The 13,440-nt window shown below is 49.3% G+C and overlaps 1 protein-coding gene across 1 annotated transcript in view; it reads right to left on the bottom strand.

The window, feature by feature from the left end:
* Positions 1–2,818: 2,818 nt before the first annotated feature.
* Positions 2,819–13,440, bottom strand: part of LOC123929316 (protein SCO1 homolog, mitochondrial) — a 16,472-nt gene continuing 5,850 nt past the window's right edge. The window contains exons 5-6 of the mRNA XM_045984840.1: positions 8,680–8,795; positions 2,819–3,731 (exon numbers count right to left, since the gene is read on the bottom strand). Of these exons, the coding sequence (XP_045840796.1) occupies positions 3,597–3,731; positions 8,680–8,795 (251 nt within the window). The 3' untranslated portion in view covers positions 2,819–3,596. The remainder of the gene's footprint in view (positions 3,732–8,679; positions 8,796–13,440) is intronic.

Here is a 13,440-nt window from a genome sequence, read left to right as displayed (position 1 = left end):
CCCACTTATCGACACCATCTGTTAGGCAGGTCCCCAAATTGGCACTGGTACCGGGACCAAACTTACCGCAGCCCTCAGCAGCCAGGCATGTTCTCGTGTACTGCACGGCTTCAAGGATTTTATTCATTTGACAGAGAGAGAAAGCGTGCACACAAGCAAGGGGAGCGTCAAGCAGGGAGGGGGGGGAAGCAGGCCTCCCGCTGAGCAGGGACCCGACGCGGGGCTCGATCCCAGGACCCTGAGATCATGACCTGAGCTGAAGGCAGATGTTTTGCCGACTGAGCCGCCCAGACATCCCCTGCACGGTCAGTACTGAAACCAGGTTTGGTTTCAGTGCGTGTTACTGAGCAACAGTGCCATGACGAAGCGTGCAGACTGTGAGCACACCGCCCCCCCGTGTGTGTGTGCACGTGTGTGCGCGTGTAAGAGAGAGCGAGAGGGTCAGGGGAGCACTGAGAGGACAAGGGAAGATGACCCTGAAAACTATTTTTCCTCTAGCGAATCCACCCCCTAACCATGGCAGGCGTTCTGGGCTAATTTCAGTATTTACCAAACTCAGTGACACAACAAACGCGCAATGACAGAACGAAAATATAACCATTACCAGTTATATAAAAACCGGGACATCTGTGCCGGTCACAGGAGTAACACGTTCAGCTTCAGGCTTGCAACTTGAGCCCGACTGGAGCCCCGGGGCTCTGGGAAGATGCGGCCCAACGTGGCAGGGGAGGGGGGACCCAGGGGGACAGGAAGTGGTGGGCAGGAGGGGCTTGAGCCTGCCACATCCCGCCTCACTTTATAAAGGGATCCACTTGCGAATTTTGGGTTTAAGAGATTCTAAAATGTTGATGATTCAAGGGAAATGCGGCCCAATACTGTATTTCCATTTTTCTGTATATTCCAAATTTTCTTTACTGAGGATGTGGTGAAACTGTGGAAGAACCAACAATGACCTTCTAAGCTCTAGAGGCGTTAAGGAATAGAGAGGTTTCCGCGGGTGACCGCTCTTTCAAAGGCAGCTCTCACACACAAGAGATTAAACTGGACTATACGGGAAAAATAGATGTTATTTGAGGGATCATGGATGATGTGAGACGTTTCAGTTTTTACTCATTTAAACACAATTAGAACTATTTTTAAATATTTAAGTGCAGGTGTGTTTGAGACTTTGAATCACTTTACTGGGTCCACACCAGCCTCCCAACTTGTGGGTGTTTTCCTGTAGACCAGATGGGTGGTTCGGTGCACCTCAGCACCGGACCTCAGGAGCCGTGTGGACAGCCGATACATTAAATGCTTCCCAGCCTCCCAGCACCCCAGGTGTGGTTGGATTCCCGGGGTCACTGTTAGCCCCCCCCATGGCAGGGGAACTGGCTGGGGCTTGACTGGACACCGGGTCCGAGTTCCAATCTAGCTTCAGAAGGGTTGCGACTGTTCCCTCACAAGTAAAAACAGATGTGGACGTCATCCCTGAGGCCCCTTCCCTGCTGCTAACATCCGCATGCTAAGCCTTTAAACTTGACACTGGAATGAGGAGCAAGTATGTTTCTTCAAAAGCTGCCATTCCCTTTCGGGATCATGACAGCAGCTCCGACCTGCGACAGCTGAGAACCAGGACTGTTTTATCAGGGAGCTGGCCTGCGGCAAAGCGATCCACACAAATGCTCGGGGGCTTAAAACAGACCCTCTTTTCTGAGGTCTGGCATTTTAGATATTTAGTATATATTTTTCTTTTTAAAGTTACGCTCCACACCCAGGGTGGAGCCCAGCGCCGGGCTTGAACTCCCAATCCTGAGATCAAGAGTCGCAACCCTGGATGGACAACGCCCCCCACGCGTCCCTATTTAGTATCTTTGTCGTCACACAAGACCAGTCCTTCGGTGAAGGCCCTCGCGTTCTTGACAAGGTTTCCAGCAAAGGCCTCCCAGCCTGGAGTTTCCATGAACTCCATCTTGTGGCTGTTTCTCAGGGAGCCCTCCCTGAGGGGGTAGAACAGCCGTGGGTGCAAAGCCCCCATGCGGGGGGCTTCAGCAGACCCCCGTCTCCCCACGGCGCTGGGGCCTCTGAGCCGGAGAGTGAGGCGTCAGCGGAGGCAGAGGCGGCTTCTCGTGCAGCTGGTGTCTCTTTTCTCCAGGGACACCTGTCCGACCAGGCGAGGGCCCACCCTTCTGGCCTCATTTCCACTTAGTCACCACTGTAAAGACCCTCTGTCCCAGCACCCTCACACTCTGAGGTACTGGGGGGCCGCACCTCACCAGATGGATCGGGGGGGGCGGGGGGGACACAGTGCAGCCCACAGAACCGCCGCGGGGCTCACGGCTTTTCTTTTCCACAGACAGACCGGCCTGTCTCGCGTGCATGTGAAACCCAAGTGCCGTTTAAGAAACTGTCGTCTGACTAGAAATGATACCTGCTGTGTTAGGATTTATGGAACCTTCCAGAGCTGCCCTCCAGGTGGCAGAGAGGGACGGTCCGGCCCAGACACCCAGGGAAGCTGACTTCACAAACAGAAGATTCATCCCATGACTTGGCGGTCACTTTCCGGGATGGCGGTGCGCACCGCCCTCTGACGGTCCCACCAAAAGCTGGTCAGGTTTTCACCCGCACAGATCAGATAAACCCCTGCTTACCCCCCCAAGTCTCTCCAGGCTCGGGCCCCAGGCCGATGGCACCTGAGGCTCCTACAGGTGGCTTCTGAGCACAGGGGTCTGCATCCCACTCCGGACCCTGCGGATCCAGCCCTGGCCGGGAACCTGGGCTTTAGCAAGCACCCAGGAGGCCCCCCGAGTCCGAGGGCCGTGCGCACCCACGAGAAAGGTCAGGCTTGCAAAACCGCACACACCTTTATTTCACACCCACTGCAACTCGGTCTCGGCAGACAAGTGCCCTGAGTCACAGTCATGGTCGAGATCCTCTTCTATCCACTTGGTAGGTCACTGAAAACGCAACATATTTCAATAAAAAGCACATAAAAGATCCCTAGAGAAACTGATCTAGCGGCGTTCCCCCAAACAACAGATTTCCTCCTCATCAGTAAACTCAGCAGCTGACGGGAACACAATGCGGACGTGACCGTGAGCTCTGCCAGCACGCAGGAATGTACACACGTGCGCTTTCAAGTCTGAAGATTCACTACGAATGTCCCAGAGCCCGACCTGACTGTTACCCGCCACCAAGAACTCGAAGAGGAAAAGCAAGGGCACCAAGGAAATGTCACCCTTTTTGGAATTCAGCCTTACACCCTGACAAGGGTCCAGGGCACCGGAGAGGCAGCGACGCTGCTCCGAGGGCCCTGCTGCCGTGGGGAAACGTACCTGCCCAGCCTCCCCAACTTCCCAGGGTCCGTTCCTCCGGCTTCACGCTGACCTGGTCCCCTGCGCTCAAGTGCCTGCCTGGCAGGAATCTTCATGGTTCCAAGAACTCTCCTGGCTGAACCCAAAGTGACACGCCCTATCCCAAAGACCGGTGTTCTTGCGGTGCGAAGGCCGTTCTGTGGGTTGCAAATATGAGTGTGTGAGGATACACATGTGGCTTCTAAGGGAGACAAAGCTCTTCTCCTCTTTCGCAAGAGAACACGCGGCCAGCCGCGGCCCGGGCTACCTCCTCTTCCTGTGTTCCCTCATGTGCGCGGCGATGGAACCGGCAATTTCCGCATTCTTCTTGTTCTGGCCGAAATAATCTAGGAACTGACCATCTGGTCCAACCAAGTACATGATTATTGTATGATCCACCTGCAGAGAAGGGGGGAGAGAGCGGACACAAACATTACCAAAATATGCTTATTTCACTGAGTGCTGGAGAGAATTTCACGCTCATGCTTCAATAGCCTGTCATCTGTAGAATGCTGTAATAAACTCACGGTGACAAATAACTAAAATCTTCTGGGTTCCAGAACTCCGCACTGACTACTGCTGTAAACAGCAGGGAGGGTTTGGAATTCTGGTTCCATCCGTACCATGCACACCCACACAATCTCTGAGAATCTCTTTCCAAGAACCGGCTGGGGCTTTCGGAAGAACCGGGTAGTACACTGCGCCTCAATGCTGCCTACCACGTTTTAGGAGAAGAATCCAGAAAACTCACCCCTACTGTGAGTTTATAAATTCCAGCACAATATTTAGTCCTGATATTAGCGATGCAAGTGGAAACGTGAAAACAAGGGTTTCCTCCCCTAGGAAATTTGTCTATACTATGCAGAATGATCCTATCAGAAGCAGATGACCTGGAAACTTCTCAGGAGCCATAAATGCTAAGTCTCCGAGGGGTCATCTTCAATTTATGTCTTTTTCAGGCAAAGTTCTGAAAACATTCCCAGCTCTAAGTTAGGCTTCGACTAGTCCTCAATGTTTGTATTTATAGGCTTCCGCCAAATCCAAGTTTAAAAGAGCGGAAGACGTGGCACCTGGTGTCCTTGGAATTCACCGCAGGCTTGACTTGCTATTTGGCAAGACAAAAAGGAAGACAGAACTGTGATCACACACACCACACTGGGGCCACCCCTCAAATGCACCCGCCGCGCAACACAGGTCTGTGAGCTTATTACTTCTTTATATACACACATTCGTAAAGACAGAGCGAATGGAAAGAGCCACCTGCCTGCGCACATAAGGAAGGAATGTAGGCCAAAGGCTCCGACAGCTGGTGATTCCACGCGTCTCGGAATAACCCACTGCAGCAGGACGGGGAGCTGCGCCTCTGCACGTCGGCCAGAGGGACGGCGGAGGCTCTGCTGGGCAAGTGTGACTCTGCGGCCTACCCTTACTCCTGACTTCTTCCTTTTCCCCACTCTATGCTCCCTCTTCCTTAGAAGACTAGAGCTCAGTGGATTTCTTTGACGAGTGTTCTTCATGTGTCACTTTCTAATGCACAGTGGAAATACTGTTCCATCCGCATCTGCCTAACTTGTCAGTGGTTGTTACGTCTGGACGTTCAGTGACTCGTGGGCACAGCGTATCGCCGTGTGTCTCTAACACAGAGGGCTTTAAGGTGGGAGTAAGTAGCTCCTCGGAGACTGGTACCCTACTCCTCTACAGACGACCCAAAGGGCTCGAGAGTAAGCCAAGTCGTTAGTCAGCGCCAGAGCTAAGCTTGGGGCCCGGGTCTGCCCGCTTTCACAGTCCACCCTCCTACCAACCAGCTCATGCTGGCGTCCCACTGAGGACCAGCACTGCGAATTTTCTAACAGGAGAGTTTTCTGGACACATGTACACGTTCTCTCTGTTTTGAAAAGGTAACGTGCGCACATAAAAACGAGCACAACAGTGAACTCACGCACTGGAGATCTGCCACTCGTTCCAGACGCCCAGGGGCCCTCCATTGTGCCCAGAGGGAACTGCCACCAGTTCCTTCTGGAAGCTTCCAGGGAAACTGCCCACGCCTACTTCTTTCACCACCAGCACCGTCTGTGCGGAAGTATCAGCACCACGTAGCTGCTTCCTCGTTCTACAAGGGACCGCACACCATTCTCGGAGTGTGTACATGGTGGCTTCCGGTTTTCAGTCTTCTCCAAGAACCGTGCTGTAGGGTACAGGTGTAGACAATCCCCCAGAGCAGAATCTCTAAAGTAAAAAGTATTCTGCCGCCAATGTGACGGACTGCCGCCCGAAGAGGGTGTATCGCTTAAATTCCTACCATCCACGCAGGGTCCTGCCTGCCCTTCCAAATTCACTCCAATGGTGTTTTCCCTTTTCCCAAACCAGATTTCGACAATACTTCAAACTTCTGACCTCTGCTGATCTAACAGGTAGAAAGTGGTGTTACATCGCACAGTTCCCACTCTTTCATCCTGAGTGGAACGGAACATCTTTTCTGGGGTTCAAAAGCTAGTTGTAGTGTTTTTCTTTTTCTTTCTCTGTCTGTCTTTTTAAATTTTTTACAGAGAGAGTACAGGGGAGGTGAGGGGCAGAGGGAGAGAGAGTCAAGCAGATTCCCCACTGTGCGGGAGCCTGAAACAAAGCTCGATCACACGACCCTGAGATGATGACCTGAGCCAAAATCAAGAGTTGGATGCCTAACGGACTGAGCCACCCAGGCGCCCCAGGTTGTAGTGTTTTTCAGAAACACTTGGTACGTAATGCAGACGGAGGGAACATCATATATGTAACACAGTGACGTACACACTCAGCCTCCGACGGCATCCTCCGTGTCTGACGTGCCCACCTGCCCCGTCCTATCTGTCCGAAGACTCCACGGGCCAGAAACCGTCCCTTCTGCAGCTCCTGAGATTAAGAAAACCTCACTCGGTTACATCCCAGCTCTTAAGACACTCCCTTCCTCCCTGCAGGCCCTTCATTAGGTCTTGACAGCAGCTTTCCAAACCTTTTTGTGGAGGAAGATCAGTGAGCTCAAGGCACAGAAGGTGGAGCAGTGAGAAACCCAACAAGCTGGAGAGCGCCTCCCCCTACTGGTTGGCTTAGCGAGTGTGTACACCGACCTCACTGGTCCTTGCTGCTGTTACTGCAATTCCAGCGCAGTCAGTAACACGCAGGGCTCCATGAGCTTCAGGCATCTGACTCACTGCTTCCAAGCAAAAGGTCAAATTCTTAGGGCAGTGGACTAGCAGGTCTCATGGGGTCTAGCACGTAGTCCAGGGGCTTCAGGAACTCTCTTTAAGACTCAAGTGTCGGCAGGGGTGCCCGGGGGGCTCAGTCCGTTAGGCGTCTGCTGTTAGCTTTGGTCACGATCTCCTGGGTCCTGGGATCCAGCCCTGCCATCGGGCTTCCTGCTCCAGCCCTGTGGGGAGTCTCCTTTGCTTCTCTCTCTCTGCCCCTCCCCAGTGCTCACTCTCTCTCTCTCAAATAAATAAATAATCTAAAAAAAAAAAAAGACTTAAATATCTGCATTCTAATTTTTTAAAATGCACAAAGCGACCACAGCCATTCTGGATTCTGTGCGGCACCACCTTCCGACTGAGTACAAGTCTCAGCGCCCAAAGGCACGTTTACGACCCGCAGGGCACTAGCTGTTGCTGCTGGTTTTGGGCAGACGCCATGAAAATGACGTGTTCCTGCTGAGCCAAGACCAACCAGTCAACGCAGACCACACAACCTGATGTCCCCGTGTTTTACAGGACGCATGGAGAGCAGCTGATGGGACAGTCGGGCATCCGTCTGAGAGCAGGCCGACCTGAACCACGGTTTGTAGACAGAGTCAGGACTAGTTGCTTTGCCAAACCAACGTGACAGAGAAGCCAGAGCATGAGGGGAAAAACGGAACTACTCCTACAAGGTCAACTATTCACAGGCAGGAAGAAATGTCCAGTTTGAGAAGACACCTGGGTAGGCGGGGCCGGGCCGAGGAGCAGCAACAAGGACCGCGCCATCCTCCCCCGGCCCGTGCGGCAGCGCTGCTGAACACTGGCTCTGTCTGCCCTTCCTGGGCAGAAGGCAAATATAAACACAGAACAGTGGGAGGCATACTGATCCTAGAAAAGCACACATTACGGGAAGTCGACCTTTCACAGCTTTCAATCTTTTCTCTTGCTTTTCAGAACTCCAAGGCATTCCAAAAATGCAGTACCCTGGGCCCTCACACTGCTGCTTATGCCTCTTCCCTGGGGACACAGGGACCTACACCATGTTTTTTTTCCCCTTAACATATAATGTATTATTATCCCCAGGGGTACAGGTCTGTGAATCGCCAGGTTTACACACTTCACAGCACTCACCATAGCACATACCCTCCCCAATGTCCATCACCCAGCCACCCTCTCCCTACCCCACTCCCCCTGGAAACCCTCAGTTTGTTTTGTAAGATTAAGAGTCTCTTATGGTTTGCATCCCTCCTGATCCCATCTTTTTTCATTTATTCTTTTCCTACCCCCAAGCCCCCCATGTTGCCTCTCCACTTCCTCATTATCAGGGAGATCATATGATAGTTGTCTTTCTCTGACTGACTTATTTCACTCAGCATAATACCCTCTAGTTCCATCCACGTCGTCGCAAACGGCAAGATTTCATTTCTTTTGATGGCTGCATAGTATTCCATTGTGTATATATACCACATCTTCTTTATCCATTCATCTGTTGATGGACATCTAGGTTCTTTCTGTAGTCTGGCTATTGTGGACATTGCTGCTATAAACATTCAGGCGCACGTGCCCCTTTGGATCACTACATTTGTATCTTTAGGGTAAACACCCAGTAGTGCAATTGCTAGGTCGTAGGGTAGCTCTGTTTTCAACTTTTTAAGGAACCTCCATGCTGTTTTCCAGAGTGGCTGCACCAGCTTGCATTCCCACCAGCAGCGTAGGAGGGTTCCCCTTTCTCCGCATCCTCGCCAGCATCTGTCGTTTCCTGACTTGTTAATTTTAGTCATTCTGACTGGTCTACAATATGTTTTGAACTCAAATGACTGTCCCCAAACGATGGCTTCTCTTTATTTCCAACGTGGTATCCAAGCAGCAGGTTCTATTGAATCTAAAATATCACTTGCTGTGTACTCTCCCGTAATTTTATGGGCCACTAAGAAGGGTAATGGGCAATGAAGTTATGTGAACAGTGACTCTACATTAAACAAGCAGCCTTAAAAAGGCGATACTTCTATTGTCCTTTCAAATATCCCCAATTCCTGAGGAATTCATGCGGAAAGCCTCTCTTTCATTTCTGAAGCCAGTCACTCGAGCTGTATGACCGTGCAGGGCCCGAGAGCCGGCTGTGGGCGACCCGAGCATTTACTTACTATGTAGTCCTCATCCTCGTCCTTCGGGCCAGGGCTGTAATACACCCGGTACGCTCGGGCCACTTGATCAATCTCTTCTTTGCTACCGGTCAGGCCAACCAGTTTGGGAGAAAATTCTGGGGGAAAAAAAAAAAGAGAGAGAAACACAGTGAAAGATGAGAAGCAAGCAAAACCCCCCTCCCCACCTTGACTTTAAAAACCAGTCTCAGTTCTAAAGCCACTTTCTTCTGTGGGTCCCTGACCACTCCCCCTGGCGAGTCACAGGAAAACAACAGATACAAATTCTCCTCTGTGATAAAGATGTCACATCTCCAAGAGAGGCCACTTTCTGGGCCATCAAGTGCACCCCAGCAGATTTAAAAGAACAGAAACCGTATGACGTGTGCTCGCAGACCCCAGTGGCATTAACAGAGAATTTAGTAACAGAAAAGTAAGTGGAAAATCCCAAACCGCACGGAGATGAAATGCTCTTCTGAATAATACAGATCAGAGATCTTAAGAGATCTCAAGAGAAACTGGGAAGTATTTTGAACTAAGTGAAAATGAAAACCCACAAGCAGAAATCAATGAAAACACAAACACATTATCAAAATTTGTGGGATACAGTCAGAGCAGGGCTCCGAGGGACATCTGTGGCACCGAACTGGTAAGCTGGAGAAGATGAGAGACCTTAAACCAGGGCTCTAAATATCCCCCTTAGGAAGCTAGAAAAAGAAGAGCAAATTAGATCCGAAGCGAACAAAAGAAAAGAATAAGTGCAGGAATCAATGAAACTGCAAAGAGGAAAATCAGTAGAGATAAAGCAACGAAATCCAAAGCTGGTTTTTGTAACATGTAAGTCAGATCCTTTCAAAACAATCTTGTCAAGACCGGAAGGGAATGGATTTTAATTATTTAAATCACATTTTTTATGAACTTGGTTGTTTTTAAATACTTAGATATACTTCTGAGACATACGACGTTTACGATATTGTCAAGAATCAGGCAAGACACGTTTTCATCGTATTGTGAAAAAAAGGTTTGCCCCACGACTCAGTCATCCCACGCCAACGGCTGTATCTCATTTTCCAGCAAATATTCTCGTGGCATGCGTCTGCTGTTCGGTTTTTGGGATTCATGGAAGCGAGCTGGCGGAAGTCACTGAAACACCTGGGTTCATTAGACTACAGAGATGACAGTCCAACACCTAACAGCAGGACCTTCCTCCAGAAGTAGAGGAAAAAAGCCTACTGTCATTTCTCAATTCATCCTCATTTGAAAAACTGCTCAGATACTGAGAAAGCAGGATGGTTTGTTTTTCCTTCCCATTCTGAGTAGAGTGAAAAGTGAAATGATGCCTAAATTAGTTGCATGTCCAGACATTTTTAAGAAAAAATTGTTCGGGGCACCTGGGTGGCTCAGTGGGTTAAGCCTCTGCCTTCGGCTCGGGTCGTGGTCTCAGGGTCCTGGGATCAAGCCCCGAATTGGGCTCTCTGCTCAGCGGAGAGCCTGCTTCCCCACCCCCCTCCCTGCCTCTCTGCCTGCTTGTGATCTCTGTCAAATAAATACATAAAATCTTAAAAAAAAAAAAAAAAGGAAAATTATTTAAATTGCAATAATTTTCTACACATGAACTTCAATATTTACCCCTGGTGCCAACACACCTAGTAAAGAATTGTGAAAGAATGGAGCATTCAAAAACTCTAAGAGCTTAAACAGGCATACGTATGTGCCGGTGAAGACTGCGGTAAGGTTTCTGCAATTCCGTTACAAGAACTCAGCTCTCGTCTGGGGACATTTAGGATTCGGGTAACCTGCAGTAACAAACCACTGCCACCATTTCACACTTACAGTAGAGATCGTCTGTCACCCATGAGCCAGACCTGCTTCTTACTTATTTAGGAAATAACTACTGATCTTGTTCACATTCCTGCTAAGCCTGCACACTGTGAATATGTATTTGCCTTAAATATCTAATAGAAACTCCAAAACTTCAAGGAAAAATAAACCTAACCTCTGGTTGGGCAAAGATTTCTTGCCAATGAAGCCAGAAGAATTATGTAGAAAAGAATATACTAAGAGACTGGATTTCATCAAAACTGAACAACACTCTTCGAAGGACACTGAGATACTGAGATGACAAGCCACAGGCTGGTAAAAGACCCGTATCGGGAACACGCATGATAAATACAAGTAAAACCAACAGCCCCAAAGAAATGAGCGAAAGCTGTGAAAAGACGCTTCCCCAAAGACGACATACAGACGGTAAATAAGAACATGAAAAGATGCTTAGTTATTTTTTTCTAAAGACTTATTTATTAGAGAGAGAGAATGAGCGAGTGGGGGCAGGGATGGGGTAGAGGGAGAGAGAATCCCAAGCAGACTCCCCACTGAGTGTAGAGCCTGACAATGGGCTCGATCTCATGACCCCAAGAGCAGGCCTGGGCGGAAACCAAGAGCCAGATACTCCAATCATCCGTGCAGCCGTGCCACCCGGCTGCCCCAGGTGTTCACTCGCAAGGGTCCTTAGGGCAAAGCATATCAAATCCATGATGAGCGACCACCGAACTCCTAGTGAAATGGCTAAAATTAAAGGCCGACTGCATCAGGTGTGGGCAAGTGGGCAGGAGCTGGAGCTCTCACACACGGCTGGCGGGAGTGTGAAAATGTACTCCTCTGGAAGACTGTTCATCAGTTTCTAAAAAAGATGAACGTGCACCCAGCATACGCTCCCACAACCTACTTGGATGCATTTAGTCCAGAGAAACAGAAAGTCCGTCTCCATACAAAGACTTGGACTCGACTGCTCTGCAGCAGCCTCGAACTAGAAGTAACCTGTGTCCCTCAACAGAACACAGCTCGGCAACAGAAGGGTGAACACGGACCCAGGCGAAAATGTGGACGGGCCTCAAAAGCCTCTTTATGGGGGCGCCTGGGTGGCTCAGTGGGTTAAGCCTCTGCCTTCGGCTCAGGTCATGATCTCAGGGTCCTGGGATCGAGCCCCACATCGGTCTCTCTGCCCAGCAGGGAGCCTGCTTCCCCCTCTCTCTCTACTTGCCTCTCTATCTACTTGTGATCTCTCTCTATATATCAAATAAATAAAATCTTAAAAAAAAAAAAAGCCTCTTTATGGGGAAAGAAGCCATTAAAAAAAAAAAAGTACAAAGTGTACAATTCTGTTCACATAAACTTCTAGAAAATGCAAAGTAACCTACGTTGACAGAGAGCCCATCAGTGGGTGCCGGAGACTGGAGTGGGGGCAAAGCGGGGGAGGAGCAAGGGTGCAAGGAAACCGCTGGGGCGGACGGGAACACCCAGTTTTCCACTGCGGTGATGGCTTCACAAGTGCGGACACACGATGAAAGCTAACAGACCGCACACTTCATACGTGTACGTATTAGAATGTGTTTGTTACGCTCGATAAATACGTTACACGACAGAAACCACAGCAGGTCTTCCACGAAACACACTAAAATAACTTCAGAGCTTTAGATGGTATGTGTGATAATGCGTCATATGTAACATTAAATGTAAAACTATTCATCAGTCCTTTTGACCAGCAGCTAAACCAATTTCACCATAATTAACATTCCAATTCCTGGGCGCCTGGGTGGCTCAGGTGTTTAAGCAATTGCCTTCGCCTCAGGTCATGATCCCAGAGATCCAGTTTTGAGTCTCAAATTGGGCTCCCAGCTCCACAGGGAGTCTGCTTCTCCCTCTGACTTTCTCTCTCATGCTCTCTCTCAAATAAATAAAATAACATAAAATTAAAAAAAAATTCCAATTTCTGATTTTTCAGCACCCATGTTCTGTCACAAGAGAGATTACTGTCGTCATTTTCCAGCTAAAGAAATTTGAAGCCTGAGAAATTATGCAATTTGCCCAAGCTCATAAGTACCTAGGTATTCATCCTTAATCCTGTCATAACTTAGTCTGTAAAAGTGCCTTCTCATAGGTTTTTTTTTTTTTTTTAAATATTTTATTTATTTGACAGAGAGAAATCACAACTAGGCAGGCAGAGAGAGAGGAGGAAGCAGGCTCCCCGCGGAGCAGAGAGCCCAATGTGGGGCTCGATCCCAGGACCCTGGGATCATGACCTGAGCCGAAGGCAGAGGCTTTAACCCACTGAGCCACCCAGGCACCCCGCCTTCTCATAGGTTTTAACCTGCATGTGGAAACGTTTCAACTTTTCCATGCAAAGTTACATGTGTCTCTGTCATAATAAGCACTCTGGATTTACAAAATACGTATTAGGAACTCACACTGTGTTTAGTCTCTAATCTCCCAATCTGCATGCTCCCAGCACATACGTCTGTCCTAATTTTACAGAGAGTGAGATGCAGAGCAGGAACTAGAAGCAATGTGTCCTCACTCTCTCCTCAACACTGTCAGCTTTGTTGATATGTGAAGGCCAAGTTCAGTCTTTCCTGGGACGAAATAAAAAGAGCCTTGCATTAGGAATTGAGAAACTTGTTTATTTGCTTTCAGCCAAAGTCACAACGGAGCCTCATCTTTTCATCTGAATCTGTCGTTTGCCCTCCCTATTCCACGAGGCATGTAAGGTCAAAAGAGGTGATCTTTCCGAAACTCTAAGAGCCTAAACAGATGTAAAGTCTTATTATTCTTTTCATATTTTTATTTTATTTATTTGAGAGAGAGAAAGCACATGCGTGAGTGGGGTGGGGGAGCAGAGGGAGACCCCAGCAGATTCCCCACTGAGCAGCCTGATACTCAATCCCACGACCCCAAGATCATGACCTGAGCTGAAGGGTTGGATGTTTA

The sequence above is a fragment of the Meles meles genome, chromosome 18 (assembly GCF_922984935.1).
Source record: "Meles meles chromosome 18, mMelMel3.1 paternal haplotype, whole genome shotgun sequence".
In the NCBI taxonomy this organism is placed as follows: Eukaryota; Metazoa; Chordata; class Mammalia; order Carnivora; family Mustelidae; genus Meles; species Meles meles.
The sequence above is the reverse complement of the archived record's forward strand: the minus strand, read 5'-3'. Positions and strand labels throughout refer to the sequence as shown.